The following is a 15076-nucleotide window of genomic DNA, read 5'->3' as shown; positions in this document are numbered from 1 at the left end:
CGACAGCCAAGAAACCTTAAGGATTTAGAGAGGATCTGTAAAGAGGAGTGGATAAAAATCCCTCCTGAGATGTGTGCAAACCTGGTGACCAACTACAAGAAACGTCTTACCTCTGTGCTTGCCAACAAGGGTTTCTGCACAAAGTACTAAGTCATGTTTTGCTTGGGGATCAAATACTTATTTCACTCACTGAAATGCAAATCAATCTCTAACCTTTATATAATGTGTTTTTTCTTGATTTTTTGGTTGGTATTCTGTCTCTATACGTTAAAATAAACCGACCATAAAAATTACAGACCCTTCATTTTTTTTGTAAGTGGGCAAACTTACAAAATCAGCAGGGGATCAAATAAATATTTTCCCCACTGTATCCACGTAGGGAGGGAGTAAATTTTTATTTTTGGTGGACCCGTCTCTTTAAATGGTGCATCTAGACCATTTTAAAGAATCTAACTAGCGATTTGGGATAATAATTGTGAACTGGAGTTTCCAAGATTTTTAAAAAAAAATTTTTTTGTAATGTTTTAACATGATCTTTTTTTCTGTCTGGAAATGTTCCTAATACGTGAAAGGTTTCATCAGCCCAAGGCTGATTTCCTGAGGAACTCCTTTGAGGAAGAAGGAGTGGGTTCACAAACCCAAGTTTATTTATGAGCGTTGAGCTGTTTTTCCATTTAGTTTTTGGGTGAGTGTCTCTCCAGTCCTCAGTTCAATAATATAAGCATGAATAAGTTTAAGAAGGAAAAGAAAATTAATGTGGTATGTTTATAATAGCCTATATCAAGTTTTCACTTTAACAGTTAGCAGTACTTCCAGTCTGAAATGAGGAAGTTTACAGTAGGGAATTATTGCAGTCACTAGCTGGTCATGTGAATGTCATGTTACACAACAGTTTGTTCCTGTTCCAAACTCATTATTCAGCATGCTCAAGTTTTCAAGCACGTGATTTTATATGGAATCGGATTAAAGTATGACACCTTGGCATAAGAGAACCTAGGTGTTCAGTTTTATGTTTTTTATTTGTTTGTTTTTAAAAAGTGTTCCTATTATGCAGTAATATGTTAATAATGTTTTTCCCTATTGGGGATGTAAATCAGTCATTCCTGAAGAGTTTTAGATTTTTAATTTCCCTCTCCCGTTTAATATAATCAAATCATTAATAGATTTGTTCCTGTGGTAGTGTACTGTCAGCTCTGTCTGCTCCCATTGTGTCCCGTCATGAAATATACGGTCTCCCTCCCTCTGTCACCTGGTTTATGAATTAGTGATGGTGGTAATAAGTGATGGGCAGGTGGCATGTGCTTTCTCTATCATTGTTGGTGGGCTCATGTGCATATGCAATATTAATTCAGAACTAAATGGAGATCTCAGTGACCCTTTACCTTTATTAACAGAAAAGCTCTGTAAACCAGCTGCAAAAAAAAAACTAGAGACTTTTTTAAAAAGACATCAGCAGTTCCTTGGTGCAGATGTCCAATTAAAACAATTGTATGTTAAAGGGCTTATGTGCATGCAAATGACAGTTAAACATAAAATAAACACATTTTTGTCCAGTGTCATCAAACGCAAATATTGAGTGCATTGATAATAAGAAATGTTTCTTGAGCAGCAAATCAGCATATTAGAATGATTTCTGAAGGATCATGTGACACTGAAGACTGGAGTAAAGGCTGAAGATTCAACTTTGCCATCACAAAAAAATTGCATTTTAAAAATATTAAAATAGATATTTATTTTAAGTTGTAATAATATTTCACAATTTTATTGTTTTGACGGTAACACAGATGCAGCCCTGGAGAGCATAGAGAGACTTCTTTCAAAAGCATTAAAAAAATCGAACTGACCGCATCTTAATTTTTCACCCCTTTAACATGACACACTTTTTTGCGTCTCTCCTGCAGTAACAGGGTGAGCGTGGAGGGAGCGACGCACAAGCAGGTGGTGGATCTGATCAGGGCTGGAGAGAGGGAGCTGGTGTTGACCGTACTCTCTGTGCCGGCACAGGAAACGGACGGACTTGAAGGTGGCGAGGAAAGCGCAGTGCAGCCCAATTACGACTACTGCGACAAGCAGGCCATCCCCATTTCAATCCCCACATACAAACATGTGGAACAGCACTCAGAGAAGTTTGTGGTGAGTCGTGTAGAAAGAATGAAAGCTTTTTGCTTTTTGGCTGTTGTTTAGTGCTGATAATCTTTGTGGTCTTGCTCCTCCTGTCTTAGGTGTATAACGTGTACATGTCGGGCAGACAGCTGTGCTCGAAGCGTTACAGGGAGTTCGCAATACTTCATCAGAACCTGAAGAGAGAGTTTTCCAACTACAATTTCTCAAAGCTGCCAGGGAAATGGCCCTTTTCTCTGTCTGAACAGCAGCTGGACGCTCGCAGGAGGGGATTGGAGGAATACCTGGAGAGAGGTGAGACAGAGGACAGAGAGTGGAGGAAGTAAAATGTGTCCTTTAATTCTTATGCATTATTTTTTGATTACAATAGGGTTGGGAAAAAATGCAGGTCTTGTTTGCAATGTGTCCTTGTCCCATTCACCCTCTTATTGCCACCAATAATTTAATTTCACTCCCACCAACTTTCTACTCTTAATTATATGTCTGTTGAATAAAATGCCATTTAATTTAGTGCACTAAAATAATTTTAAAAAATATATATATATTGTCCTAATTTTTCACCCAATAAATATTATATTGAAAACAAATTAATTCGAAACTGGATATGGGTTTTAATAAAACAAAATAAATAATAATTTTACAAGTTATTTTTTTTAGTTTTTTAAGTTTATAAGTTAATTTAACAATACTTTTTTTTTTAAATTTTGATTACACAATTTATTTCTATTACAAATGATTTATATTGCTTTGAGGATGTTTTTGTTTTGTCATCTTTCCACTAAGCCACAATGGAAGTGGTTTTGCACGCTTGTTTACAGAGACTTTGTGATAGATGCACGAGCTATGAAATGCACGAGCTATATAAATATATATCCTGTCTTTCTCTCTGTCTGTCGACATGTTTCAGTGTGTTCAGTGCGGGTCTTAGGTGAGAGTGACATTATGCAAGAATTCCTATCTGAATCGAACGAGGTAAGTACAGTATGTGTGTGCAAACACAAATAGTTTTGCCCAACAACACCGTTTCATCGCGTGTCTTGTGTTAAAGAACCACAACGGCATAAGTGATGTCGAGCTACGAATAGCACTGCCTGATAAAACCACAGCCTCAGTAAGAGTCAGAAAGAATAGCACCACTGACCAGGTCTACCAGGTAAAATATCATACACCTCTGTCTGACTATTCAAATATCAAATGACCTCAACAGAAGCTAATCCTAGTCATAAATCATAATTTTTCCCTCTTTTTCAGGCGCTTGTCATAAAGGTTGGGATGGACAGCATCATGGCCAGTTACTTTGCACTCTTTGAAGTTATTAACCACTTGTTTGGTGAGGAATTGCTCCATTTTCCTTCAAGCGTTTATGTTTTGAATCAGTTTCTGACTCTTAGGTTAAACCTTTAGGTTTTCACTGTGGAAATCGTTTGACCTTGTTATGAAGTCAAAAGTAATTGTATTTATGATTCTTATTAAGAGCAATTAAACTGCCACTTTGTGATACCTTCTTAATCAAACAAACAAACCTTCTGTATTTTTGACCCAGCTGGCAAGCTCAGATAAGGTGCTACCTAGCACATAAAGGACACTGGGCCTTGTTAATGAAACATGAACGGAACAAATTTATGTGTAAATCATTTGCAAAACCCTTCTTACGTAGATTTGCAGAACACTCTCAGAGAAAAAGTTACAAAGCTATCACTGGGTAACCTTTAAAAAGGTACTAACATACACAGCTACTACTAATATGTAATTTTAATGTATTTCTATCATGACAACTCTTGGAAGATTTTAGCATGGTGATGGATGACAATGTTAATGTATTTGGTCTTGGCGGAATAGATCTCCTACACTGCTGCTGCTGTTGGCTATTGCTGTGGTTGTAGATTATTGCTGCTGCTGCAAAGTAAGTACAGGCACTTGCTACGGCCAATGCATATGGCGATACAGTGCTGTGAGTATTTAAGACATACTGCTGCTGCACAAATAATAACCCGTAGCAGATCTATACAGGTGGAGCTGGGGAAGGTGGGGGGTTTTACAGGAACTGAAAGCGTGCTGCGAAATGGTCTAGTAGATGCTCACCAGCCATTTAAATGTAAAGCAGCAAGCTTATTGGCTGCGTATGCAGCATGAACCAATAAGCTTATGCCAAGTAGTTTAACGCTGTGAATGTCATCAATTTGTGTTAACGACCCATCTGCCTGTGCCATCTAGCGTTTCATGACAGAACTTGGCATTAAATATGTACCTTTGAACCACTAATATTTACCATTTAGGGGTAAATAAGGTGCAAAGATATATATATATATATATATATAGATTGAGAGAGAGAGCTTTTGAACCTTAAGGTACTGCCCAGTGACAGCTTTGTAACTTTTTTTCTGAAAGTGAAGAATGTTTTTTTTTTGTCTGTAAATAATGCACGTGGTTATGCCACATGATGGCTAAATAGTTTTAAATATCAAATATAGTCTTTTAAGCTTTAAAAATGGAGAAAATGTACCAGCAAATTATGATTAAAGTGGTCCATGTAATATTTGCACTATTCCTAGTTATACGATAGCTTTGTGTGTTGAGCTAGACTAGATCATTGAGTCAGTGCATCATTTAATGAATTAGTTTGTGAACTGGATTAGCTAATTCATTGAAAAGATCCAACTCAAAAGGCTGTTTGTTTAAATAAAAATTATTATATTTTAAAATATAATTTATTCTTGTGATGTCAAAGATTAATTTTCAGAAATATTTATTATTATTACTAATGTTGAAAACAGTTGTGCGGTTTCATATTTTTGTTGTAATACTGTAATACTACGTTTTCAGAATTCTTTGATAAATGAAAAAAATTGAATTAAAGTATTAATTTATTACTTTACAAAAAAAACTTATTGACCCCAAATTTTCAAGGATTCGAGATTTTCAGTGAATTACAAGATTTAATTTTGTTCATCATACAAAGCTGCTGTCTAATAAATTAGACTTACCATAAATCACTAAACTGTTCTGAAAATCTCTCTCTTTTTCTGTTATCAGTGCGCAAATTGGCTCCTAATGAGTTCCCGCACAAGCTCTATGTTCAGAACTACACATCTGCTGTGCCCGGGACGTGTCTCACAATGCGGAAGTGGCTCTTCAGCACACAGGAAGAGGAACTGCTGCGGGACAACCCTCTTGCCCTGCACTACTGCTTCCATCAGGTCAGTCCCAATAGCCTTAACCAGTGCTTTTTTGTCAGTTCTCTCTTTCGTTGCAAATTAAATTAATATAGTGTCTCCAGACTTTTAAAACGGTCTTTATGACGGACTCTTGTAGACTAAAACAATGAGTACAAACACATTACAATAAATTCAAAGCATAAACAGCACAAATGGACTTTGTACAGCTAGCTTCCGGTTAATGTCTCATCTAAAACCACACTTGCTCATTTACATTTTATTCAGCATATTTGTATAGCTGAAGTCATATAAGATGCCTCTAAAACAAATTCATGGTTTTCACTAGGGATGCACCGATACCGATACTGGTATCGATATCGGCTGTCTGAATATTTTTTGGTTGATTGTAATCTATTACATACCTTTCTATCAGAATTATCTAGCATTATCAAGATGAATTTGTTCTGACACAGTGTAACTCTGAGTTCTTGTCATATTTTATTACCATTTTCTAAACTATAGCGAATAAACTGTGATAATGTGAGAAATGTTGAAGGTGTCTGAATAAATTTTGGTTTGACTGTATCTATTTGATAAATGAAGTTAACCAACTAACATTATACATACCCTTTTGGTTTCTATACCCAATATTTAAAAAATTTACAAATGCAATAAAAGTATCGGTACTCGGTATCGGCAAGTACCAAAAATAAAAGTATCGGTATCGGGCGAGTACTGGAAAAGGTGGTATCGGTGCATCCCTAGTTTTCACCCAAACAGCTCGTCAGCTTAACCTCATATAATCATATCAGTCAGAGCTGTTCATCCTTTCACTGTTCATTCTGGGGGTTTTTTTCAGGCACAGGATGACGTGAAGAAGGGATTCATTAAAGCAGAGGATAAAGCGTACCAGCTGCAAAAACTAGCAGAACAGAGAAAGATGACAATGGTCTCTCCTACTATATCCATCATAAAATGCTGCATAGAAATGCTATTTATCTTTTTGTTGAAACCTGTCAATAACACGTCCAGGCCCCACTTCACCTCAAAATCAAATAAAAATGATAATAAAAATAAAACCACAAATTAAAAGCAAAAATTTTGCTGGGCAGTTTATTTTCATTTCCCTTAAAAATTCTAATTAAAGCAACAACAACAAAATTATTTCTCATTAGTGTAATGTAAAAATGCATATAATATGGCACAAAGTATTATTCAAAAATTATTTCAGTTTTTATTCATATTTTGAATTTTTTTTTTTCGTTTAAGTACTAGTAATTCTATGTTTTTGTAATTTTTAGTAGGTTTTTTTACATTTATTAATTGTGATTTTTAGGACTTCAACTTCTTTTATTTAAATAAGTTGCCAAGGCAACATTTGAATGTCATTTATAGTTTTTCATCTAATATTTTATTTCAGTTTTATTTCAATTAACAAATTATAAAAATGTATAGATATTTTTCGTTTTAGTTAACAACGCTAGGCACAATACAAACATGTTAATTGTTCTGAAAAAGTCTTCATAGTGTGTCTTCTTTTTTTTTTTCTTTGATTTTGGGGTGAATGTGACCTGGACACTTTACCTTTTTGTCACAAAGCACAATCAATTAATAACATGTAAAAAGTTTTAACAAAATAAACAATTGTGTGTACTTTTTTCAGTATCTGAGTCTTTTGCGCTCATGTGAGGGATATAACGAAGTGACGTTCCCTCACTGTGCATGTGACTCACGGAGGAAAGGTCATGTGATCACAGCCATCAGTATGAAGCATTTCAAACTGCACGCCTGCACAGAGGACGGCACTCTTGAGGTGGGCAAATGATGCTCAGAACGATCCGAAATAGTTTTTAGGCCTATAATGCTTTATTTGCCTCTATACATATGAAAGCATATCACCAAATTCTGTGAGAACATGTTTGGTTTGCTTGCCCATAGTAATACTTTATCTGTGAATCACAGAGTCAGGTGATCATGTTCGAATGGTCAGAGATGCAGAGATGGGACACAGATGAAGAGGGAATGGCCTTCTGCTTTGAATATGTGCGCGGAGAAAAGAAACCTCGCTGGGTCAAAATATTCACTCCTTATGTAAGTCACCCAAACATTAGAATTAGAGCTTCATTATTTACCTGTTGAATTATGTTTCGTAGAACATTTTGAACTGTGTTCCCTTCTCCAGTTTAACTACATGCACGAGTGCTTTGAGAGGATTTTCTGTGAGCTCAAACGGAGGAAAGAGGTATTAACTTACATTTCTGTTAGAGTTTATTTACCTTTCGTGTCATTTGTTATTAATGAGTTTATTTTTGATATGTTAAAGGTTGAAGACGAGGCCTCAGACAAAGGCAATAAGAACTGTAGTAATAATGGTAAGAAGAAAACCTTTTGCCCTCATTTTATCACACACACACACGTTAATGGGATTTTTCTGTGTGTACTCATGTGATGACCATACTCACACTGAAACCTGAAATACTGGTTCATTCTTACCACACTTACTTGAAGTATCAAGTACAGAGTCACATGTCATGCGTGTGATGCTCATTTGAACCGTCAGTGCATAAAATGAACCCTGCACCTTCTCGAAAGAGCAAATAATGGAAATGTATTCCTTTATTATGTAAAACAAAATGCAGGAAACGGATTGATTCAGCACTGTAGGCTAGCACTGATTGCAAATGTGCTTTTTATTATTGAACACTGTTTTATTCATTGAGCGAATAATAAATTGGCATATTTCAATTGTGCTTGTGCTGCAATAGAATGAATATGTGAAATTAATTATACAATAAATGTTAATGTTTTTCCGTACTACATTTATCAAAATATATATTTATATCATTATTATACATATATTTATTACATATTTATTATTCAATATTTCATAACAAAAATTACATATTTAATAATTTGATAATATATTCATTTAATTGTATATTTATTTAAATATAAAGATAATTATATCGTTAATTATTTAATTTTATATCTTTAAATGTAAAGATAATTATAAATAATTTATTTAAAAGTATAATATATATAATATATGGGTCAATATCACCATAGAGTGCCTTTCAACCCTCACAATACTCAAAAATTTTGGTTTTAATTTCCCATTCGCTTTGTCATATCATAAATAGTAGACACTCAAGTACTATAGAAACATATTAGCTGAGCTCCCACACATTTTTTTAGATAATTATGGGCCATTATTCGAAGCATAAAACCATAAGATATATCCACCCTGTCATGGACACATATATTACTGTTAAATAAGTTTTCATTACAAATAAATGCTATGTTCACCCTGTCATGTCTATGTCCACTCTATCGAGTCTAAGTGGCCGACATTTTAAGCTTCAATTAGCATATTAGCTTACAACAAACTGTGACTAGCTAAATAGTTAGTCTGGTTGTTGAAGAGAATTTGGTATATTTAAACTTACATATTTTGAAAATACTGTTTTTCGAATCACTTCTGGTATATTTTATGCCGACAGGGTGGACATGTTAAGCTTTGGCAAAGCAAGTAAGCAAACTCAGACGAAGAAAATTTGTCAATTGAAAAGTCATCAACTTACTCACCTCAGTTGTTGAAATTCCCGCCCTGAAGAGACAAAAAATCTGTTGTCCTGATGTCACTAAAGGGGATGGCCTTTTCTTAAAGGGGCGGATTCCCCAATACGACAGGGTGGACAACCATTCAAGGGACATGGACAAACTCTTCTTTTGTATTAAATAAAAATATTGTTTTTATTACCAAATGATCAATACACTCAAATTGAGTAACCTCTTATTTAATAAAATATTAATAGGAGAATTTTTTAATTTTATTTTATGATTTGACAATATTCTACTATCATTCAAATTTATCGAGCAGTGCATGAGACATAGCAAAATAACACACATCCTCTTACACAAAACTAAAAAAAAAAATCTAGAAAATGTATCTAAAGAGCCAAGTAATGCTTTTGTTATGAATATAAAAACTTAGCCTAATATAACACACCCTTTCATGGTAATTTTAATGTTATCATGGCAAATGAATTATTTATGTACAGGACACCAAAAGGCACCCTACAGTGATATTGACCCATATTAGATTAGAATGCTTTATTGTCATTGTAAACAAAATACAACGAAATTGCAGAGCTTCTGCGTAAGGTGCTTAGGTACATAATAAACAGAAAAGAGACTAAAAAGAAATATACATAATACAGAGAGATGTACAAATAAAATATATTTAAACTAAGACTAAGAGAATAAAGAGAATGGAATAGAAAAAAAATTGCTTGTATATAAAAATAAATAAAGTAATAATTATTGCACTGATATGAGGTACAGTGCATTTCACATTGCACTGAAGGAATGGGGATATAAAAACATTGCACTAAAAAAAGTAAAGATATTGCACTGGAATATAATGCTGCACTGCACTGAAGGAATAAAGATATAGAAAACATTGCACTAAGAAAAAAATAGAGATTGCACTGGAATAATACACATATTTCACTGAGTAAGATGGGGGGAGGGAATGTGCATGTGTGTGTTCAGTGTGATTATAGCTCTGGGGAAGAAGCTGTCCTTAAGTCTGTTTGTCCGTGATTTGATGCATCTGTAGCGCCTGCCGGAGGGCAGCAGTTTGAACAGGTGGGAACCAGGGTGAGAGTGCTCTTTTTCAATGTTCTGTGCTCTGCTGAGGCAGCGGGAGTTGTAAAGGTCCTTTAGAGAGGGAAGAGGACAGCCGATGATCCTCTGCGTGGTGTTGATGATTGCTGTATTCCCTTTCTCTCTGCCACAGTACAGCTGCCATACCATACTAGGGGTGGGTGAAATATTCTAATATGCTGATTTGATGCTCAAGAAACACTTCTCATTATTATCAATGTTGTAAACAGTTGTGCTGCTTCATATTTTTGAGGAAACTGTTTTTTCGCGATTCTCTAATGAATATTTGAAATGGTCCTTTGTGTCAGAGCGCTGGAGTTCATCAGAAATAGAACGCCGCATCAGTTTACTACCATGAATTTGTCTATTTGCTTTTGTCAAATCGCGCCGCTCGCGTCTGGTGTAGACACGTTGTTTTGGTATTTGTGAATCTTAAGTATATTCATAATCTGCTTTACGTTTACCTGGCACTGGAAGTCCTTTCACAAACTTGTAACTTTCATGCTTAGAGCAGAACCATGCATCCTTCATTTATATTTCTGAATGGCTCCCTGCAGAATTCTGATTCTTCAATCGCGCCATCTAGTGGTCTGTTATTGATACAACCACAACTGCTACAACTGATAACGGAGCGCTCAAGCAGGTATTGCGAGTCATGTTGAGGTAATTTAAATATGTCAAATTAATATTTTGCGTTCAATTATTTACTTTTCAGACAAGTGGCCGGATGATAAGCGGGAAAATTACGCAGTGTAGTCTTTATCACCCTGCAGAGGTTTATTTTGCAAAATAATCTGCTGACTGTGTACACTATCCCTTAGCTTTGCCGCTCCCCCCAGTTTGAGAAGTGGAGTAGGCGATTTGCGCTCTATTAATTTGGTCTGTAACGAATCTCTATGTGTTTGATTACTAATGCCTGTGTAGTACTGCGGCGTTGCACACAGAAGACAAAAGCAGGGTCTGCCCTGTGCCTTCTAAAGTCAAGGATGATTTCCTTTGATTTGGTGGTGTTGAGTGTCAGGTTGTTGGCTGAACAACACTCCGACAATCTCAGGATTTCATCTCTATAGGCAGCCTCATCCCCCTTTGAAATTTGACCCACCACTGTAGTATCATCAGCGAATTTGATGATGGTGTTCTGGTGATGGGCTGGGCGGCAGTCATGCATGTAGAGAGAGTACAGAATTGGGATCAGCACGCACCCCTGAGGGCAGGGCCGTTTCTAGGCATAGGCGAGCTAGGCGGTCGCCTACGGCCCCACCAGCTGAAGGGGCGCCAATGAGCGCACGTACTGGCACTTTTAGCAGGGTTGTGATAAAGAGTGGCATGGTCACCCTGAAATATGACTGCCGCCCCCACTGGATCCCCCAACATTATTGGGCTAGAGTGCTGTCAATCTGACGTGTGATACATTATCATTTATAATAAATATAAAATATATTTAAAAATATAGTTATATATATCATTTTTAAATGTAAACCATTTTTATCATTTTTTTATTATTATTAAAATTATAATACATATTTTATTTATTTTAAACATTTATATACAGTATAATATTTTGCTTTTGTTTCAATGGGTGATACAACATTCCCCACTTTATTCTACGGAGATAAAGTGAGTAGTATTCACCATCATGTCAATCCACTGAGGCTAGGGCTGCTCGATTATGACAAAAATCATAATCTCGATTATTTTGGTCAATAATAAAAAAGCAAAGGAATACAATGCCAGTAATAAAAAAGCAAAAGGATACAATAGAATAAAGAATATACAAATGAAACAAACTGTGCTTTAAGTTTTTAAGTCTAAAGTATTCAGTTAACAGCCTACTAAAGAAATTGAATAGCCTAATGTAAAATAAAACAGCATAGTCTTCACAGTAAGAATTAAACTTCCTTTGTTTCTTATTAAAGCTACAAAATTCCTTCAGTCAAGAGCAGTGAGTGATTTTGATGTGTCTTTTGTTGTTTGATTAATATTAAAGATACGTTTTAAATATGATTATTTTTCTTACAAAAACGCATCGATTCGTTACAGGAGGCCGTGTGAGACACTTTTTATTATGGATGAATGAGCTTTATTTCACTTCTTTTGGACTGATGAACTGCAACACCCGCTGACTGCCATTAAACAGCTTGGAAGATCAAAGACAATTTTTAATATAAGTCTGACTGGATTCGTCTGAAAGAAGAAAGTCACAATTTACTGTTACACAAGTATTTTCATTCTCAACTCTTTACATTCATTTGTTACATAACCGACGAGGGTTTACGTGAATAATCACTAAGCACCGCATTTTTGTGTGTATTTGACCGTTTAGGCGCTAAAAGATGACTTTACATGTCCGTGTTGTGTTCCGTCTCTGAGCGCATACACAATAATATTCCAGAGGAAGCGCAAGTTCTTTAACACTTTTAAAAACATAAATCAATCTAATCAACTTAAATAAAGCAAGCACATCCCGTTTTGCAAAAGTCTCGTTACATGATTTTACTGATTTGCATGTGAAATTGGGCTTTTATGGAGGAACGAAAGAGCACTGCTAAAAAGTGGGTGGAATAGGGCGCAATAATCGTTTTATCTCGATTACTGTATTTTCATAATCGTTGGAGGCCGAAATCGAAACTGACGTTCAGTAAAGCTAATGAAACGATTCTGTATTGCAGATTACCTCTTGCCGCTGGAGCAGCAGAAGGGATGGTGCCACCTAGGGGGCGAGATTGCCACTTCCTAAAACTCCCCTCTAGAGCCCCTGTGGAATTGCGCTGGATCATCACACAAGAGCAGACCATAATGCCCATCTTACCACGGCAACACCCTAGCGACGCCATACCAACCACGTTTCCCACGGAGACAAAAGTGTGCCTTTCAGATGCAGAGCGTTCCATATGACAACAACGGCAATGCAAAATGCCATCATCGTGGCAAAGCAGACGCATAACTATCACTGCGGGGATGTTTCACACCAATGGGTTCTGCTGTCATTTCATCAATAGATACTTTGAACTCACATAAGTACATGTAAAATACCACATAGGACGAGACCTAAAGATCTTCCACGCCATCGCTTTAGGAGACACGCTCTTCTGTAAGTCTACTTTAGAGCACTCTTATCACGGCAGCGAAGTAACGAATGACCACTTTGTAATTTGAACAGCAGCTGCTATCGCAACTGTTCAAAAAAATCAATATATATGGGAGGGGGAAGTCATGCCTTAACAAAAATTTATTTGTGTAGCAAGGTCACCGTAATACGGGATCTTTCTAAAATGATATTGTGATGGCATTATTGCTTGATTTTCCCAGTATTGCTGACTAAAATGAGTTCATTTTCATCTTATTTCCCATTAAATGAGGAGTTAACAAGTGTGTGGGAGCAGTGAGAAGTGTGTGTGTGGAGGGACAGGACAGGAGTGTTTATGGACAGGTGTAGTTTGCATAAGCGACCTGTAGGGGGCCCCAGCATCAAACACATAAGCAGCTGAGCTCAGGACACAGTTGTTTTTGCGTTCAGTTTATTTGTTGGTCTCAGAGGAAACATCTGAGTTGGTTTAAGTGTTATTTATTGTTTAAGACTGCAGAGGCTTCCCTTGCTCAGTCATAGAGAGACAACAGCACCACACCGTACCTGCTGACAGGATCTGAAGTGGAAAAACAAGGGATAGATCGAGAATATCAGAATAGTTTGCACAGTGTTTCTTTTCTTATATGGTTTGAGGAAATAGAACTGAGGCAGCAGGCAATTGCTTTCAAATTAATTTACAAATTCCCCACTGAATGCTGAAATAACAAAATAAAATACAAAGTGGTCCATGTTTGCTATTTTCTGTTTCTGTTTCTTCTTTTTTAACGCATAAGTAGAGAACCAGCGATTAAAATATAGCTTAGCCAAAAAGATATACCATAAAGGACCTTAATGGGTCCCCCTTGTCACAGGAACAGGCACATTTGGACCATTTTCTTAAAGGAATAGCTCACCTAAAAATGAAAATGTACTCACTCTGTTCGTTTCGTCTTCGCTTTTCACTTCACAAGATGTAAATTGATGGACTGGAGTTGTGTGGATTATTATGAGGTTTTTATCAGCTGTTTGGACTCATTCTGACGGCACCCATTCACTGCAGAGGATCCACTGGTGAGCAAGTGATGCAATGCTTAATTTCTCCCAAGCTCATTTACATTTTGGATGGCCTGAGGGTGAGTAAATATTCAGCAAATGTTCATTTTGGGGTGAACTGTTCCTTTAAAAGACATGCATGTTGAATGCAAGTCAAAAGCTTTGCATTCCAGCACAATACAGTGATAAATCAGCTTATCCTCATCCAGATGCTTAAGCCACCTTGGCTACGATACTCTGATCAATAAGTGAGTTTGTTGTGTGTGTGTGTGTGTTCTACATCAGATTGCTCTCTGGTTAGAGTACAGGCTCCTATTATTGCAGCACAGTAGCATCTGTGGTCTAAGCATATTTACAAAAACTTCATTAGTGTCTTCAGTCCTGATTATTTCTTTATTTGATTAGTTCAGCCAGTTTATCAATGTGAATGAAGAAAAAAAACAGTAAGACCTGTGTGTGTTACACTTGTGTAATTTGTCTTTTCGTCAGGAGTGCAGGTGCGACACTTTTTGTATTGTTCGGAAATGTCAAAAGTGTTCCACCTCGTAATGTTCACCAGCGCTATAAAATATTAATTGTTTGGTCAGTGTTTCTTATTTTGTGTCAATGTGCCAGGGGGGGAAAAAAAGAATATGAATGTACCAGAATGTATTTATAACATGGATGATTATTAGCGTTTCTTTGACATTAATTTGAACTGCAACCATTTAAGATCATCATAACGCTTCAGTTTAAAACGTAAGACACTAACCACCTTTTAACCTCCCACTGAGTGTTTTCTTAACGTTAGGCCCACCTTGAAAGTATTATTAATGCTTTAAGTGTTTTCCCCAAAATTGGTGTGTCGGGATGATTACTGACAAGTTTAACGGCTATATGTCTGTTCTGCGCTTCATCTGTACATTTTACTGCTTGTGTAGTACTGACAGAGTCTTTGTAGCTTTTCTGACTGAAAACATTAATTTATTTTTCTGCTGAATCAAGGGGATTGAAACAAGGCCTTTGCTGTGGT

The 15076-nt window shown here is 36.3% G+C and overlaps 1 protein-coding gene across 1 annotated transcript in view; it reads left to right on the top strand.

Annotated features, from left to right (window-relative positions):
- The window catches only part of LOC107750804 (sorting nexin-27-like), a 17412-nt gene extending 3450 nt beyond the window's left edge, over nt 1-13962 (top strand). Inside the window, exons 2-13 of the mRNA XM_016566325.1 lie at nt 1902-2133; nt 2223-2415; nt 3029-3093; nt 3170-3274; nt 3373-3451; nt 5155-5318; nt 6136-6225; nt 6940-7089; nt 7239-7367; nt 7459-7518; nt 7600-7648; nt 12614-13962. Coding sequence (XP_016421811.1) covers nt 1902-2133; nt 2223-2415; nt 3029-3093; nt 3170-3274; nt 3373-3451; nt 5155-5318; nt 6136-6225; nt 6940-7089; nt 7239-7367; nt 7459-7518; nt 7600-7648; nt 12614-12681 — 1384 coding nt within the window. The 3' untranslated portion in view covers nt 12682-13962. The remainder of the gene's footprint in view (nt 1-1901; nt 2134-2222; nt 2416-3028; nt 3094-3169; nt 3275-3372; nt 3452-5154; nt 5319-6135; nt 6226-6939; nt 7090-7238; nt 7368-7458; nt 7519-7599; nt 7649-12613) is intronic.
- Nucleotides 13963-15076: the final 1114 nt, after the last annotated feature.

Source organism: Sinocyclocheilus rhinocerous, unplaced genomic scaffold (assembly GCF_001515625.1).
Source record: "Sinocyclocheilus rhinocerous isolate Xijiao unplaced genomic scaffold, SAMN03320098_v1.1 scaffold2437, whole genome shotgun sequence".
Lineage (NCBI taxonomy): Eukaryota > Metazoa > Chordata > Actinopteri > Cypriniformes > Cyprinidae > Sinocyclocheilus > Sinocyclocheilus rhinocerous.
The sequence above is the reverse complement of the archived record's forward strand: the minus strand, read 5'-3'. Positions and strand labels throughout refer to the sequence as shown.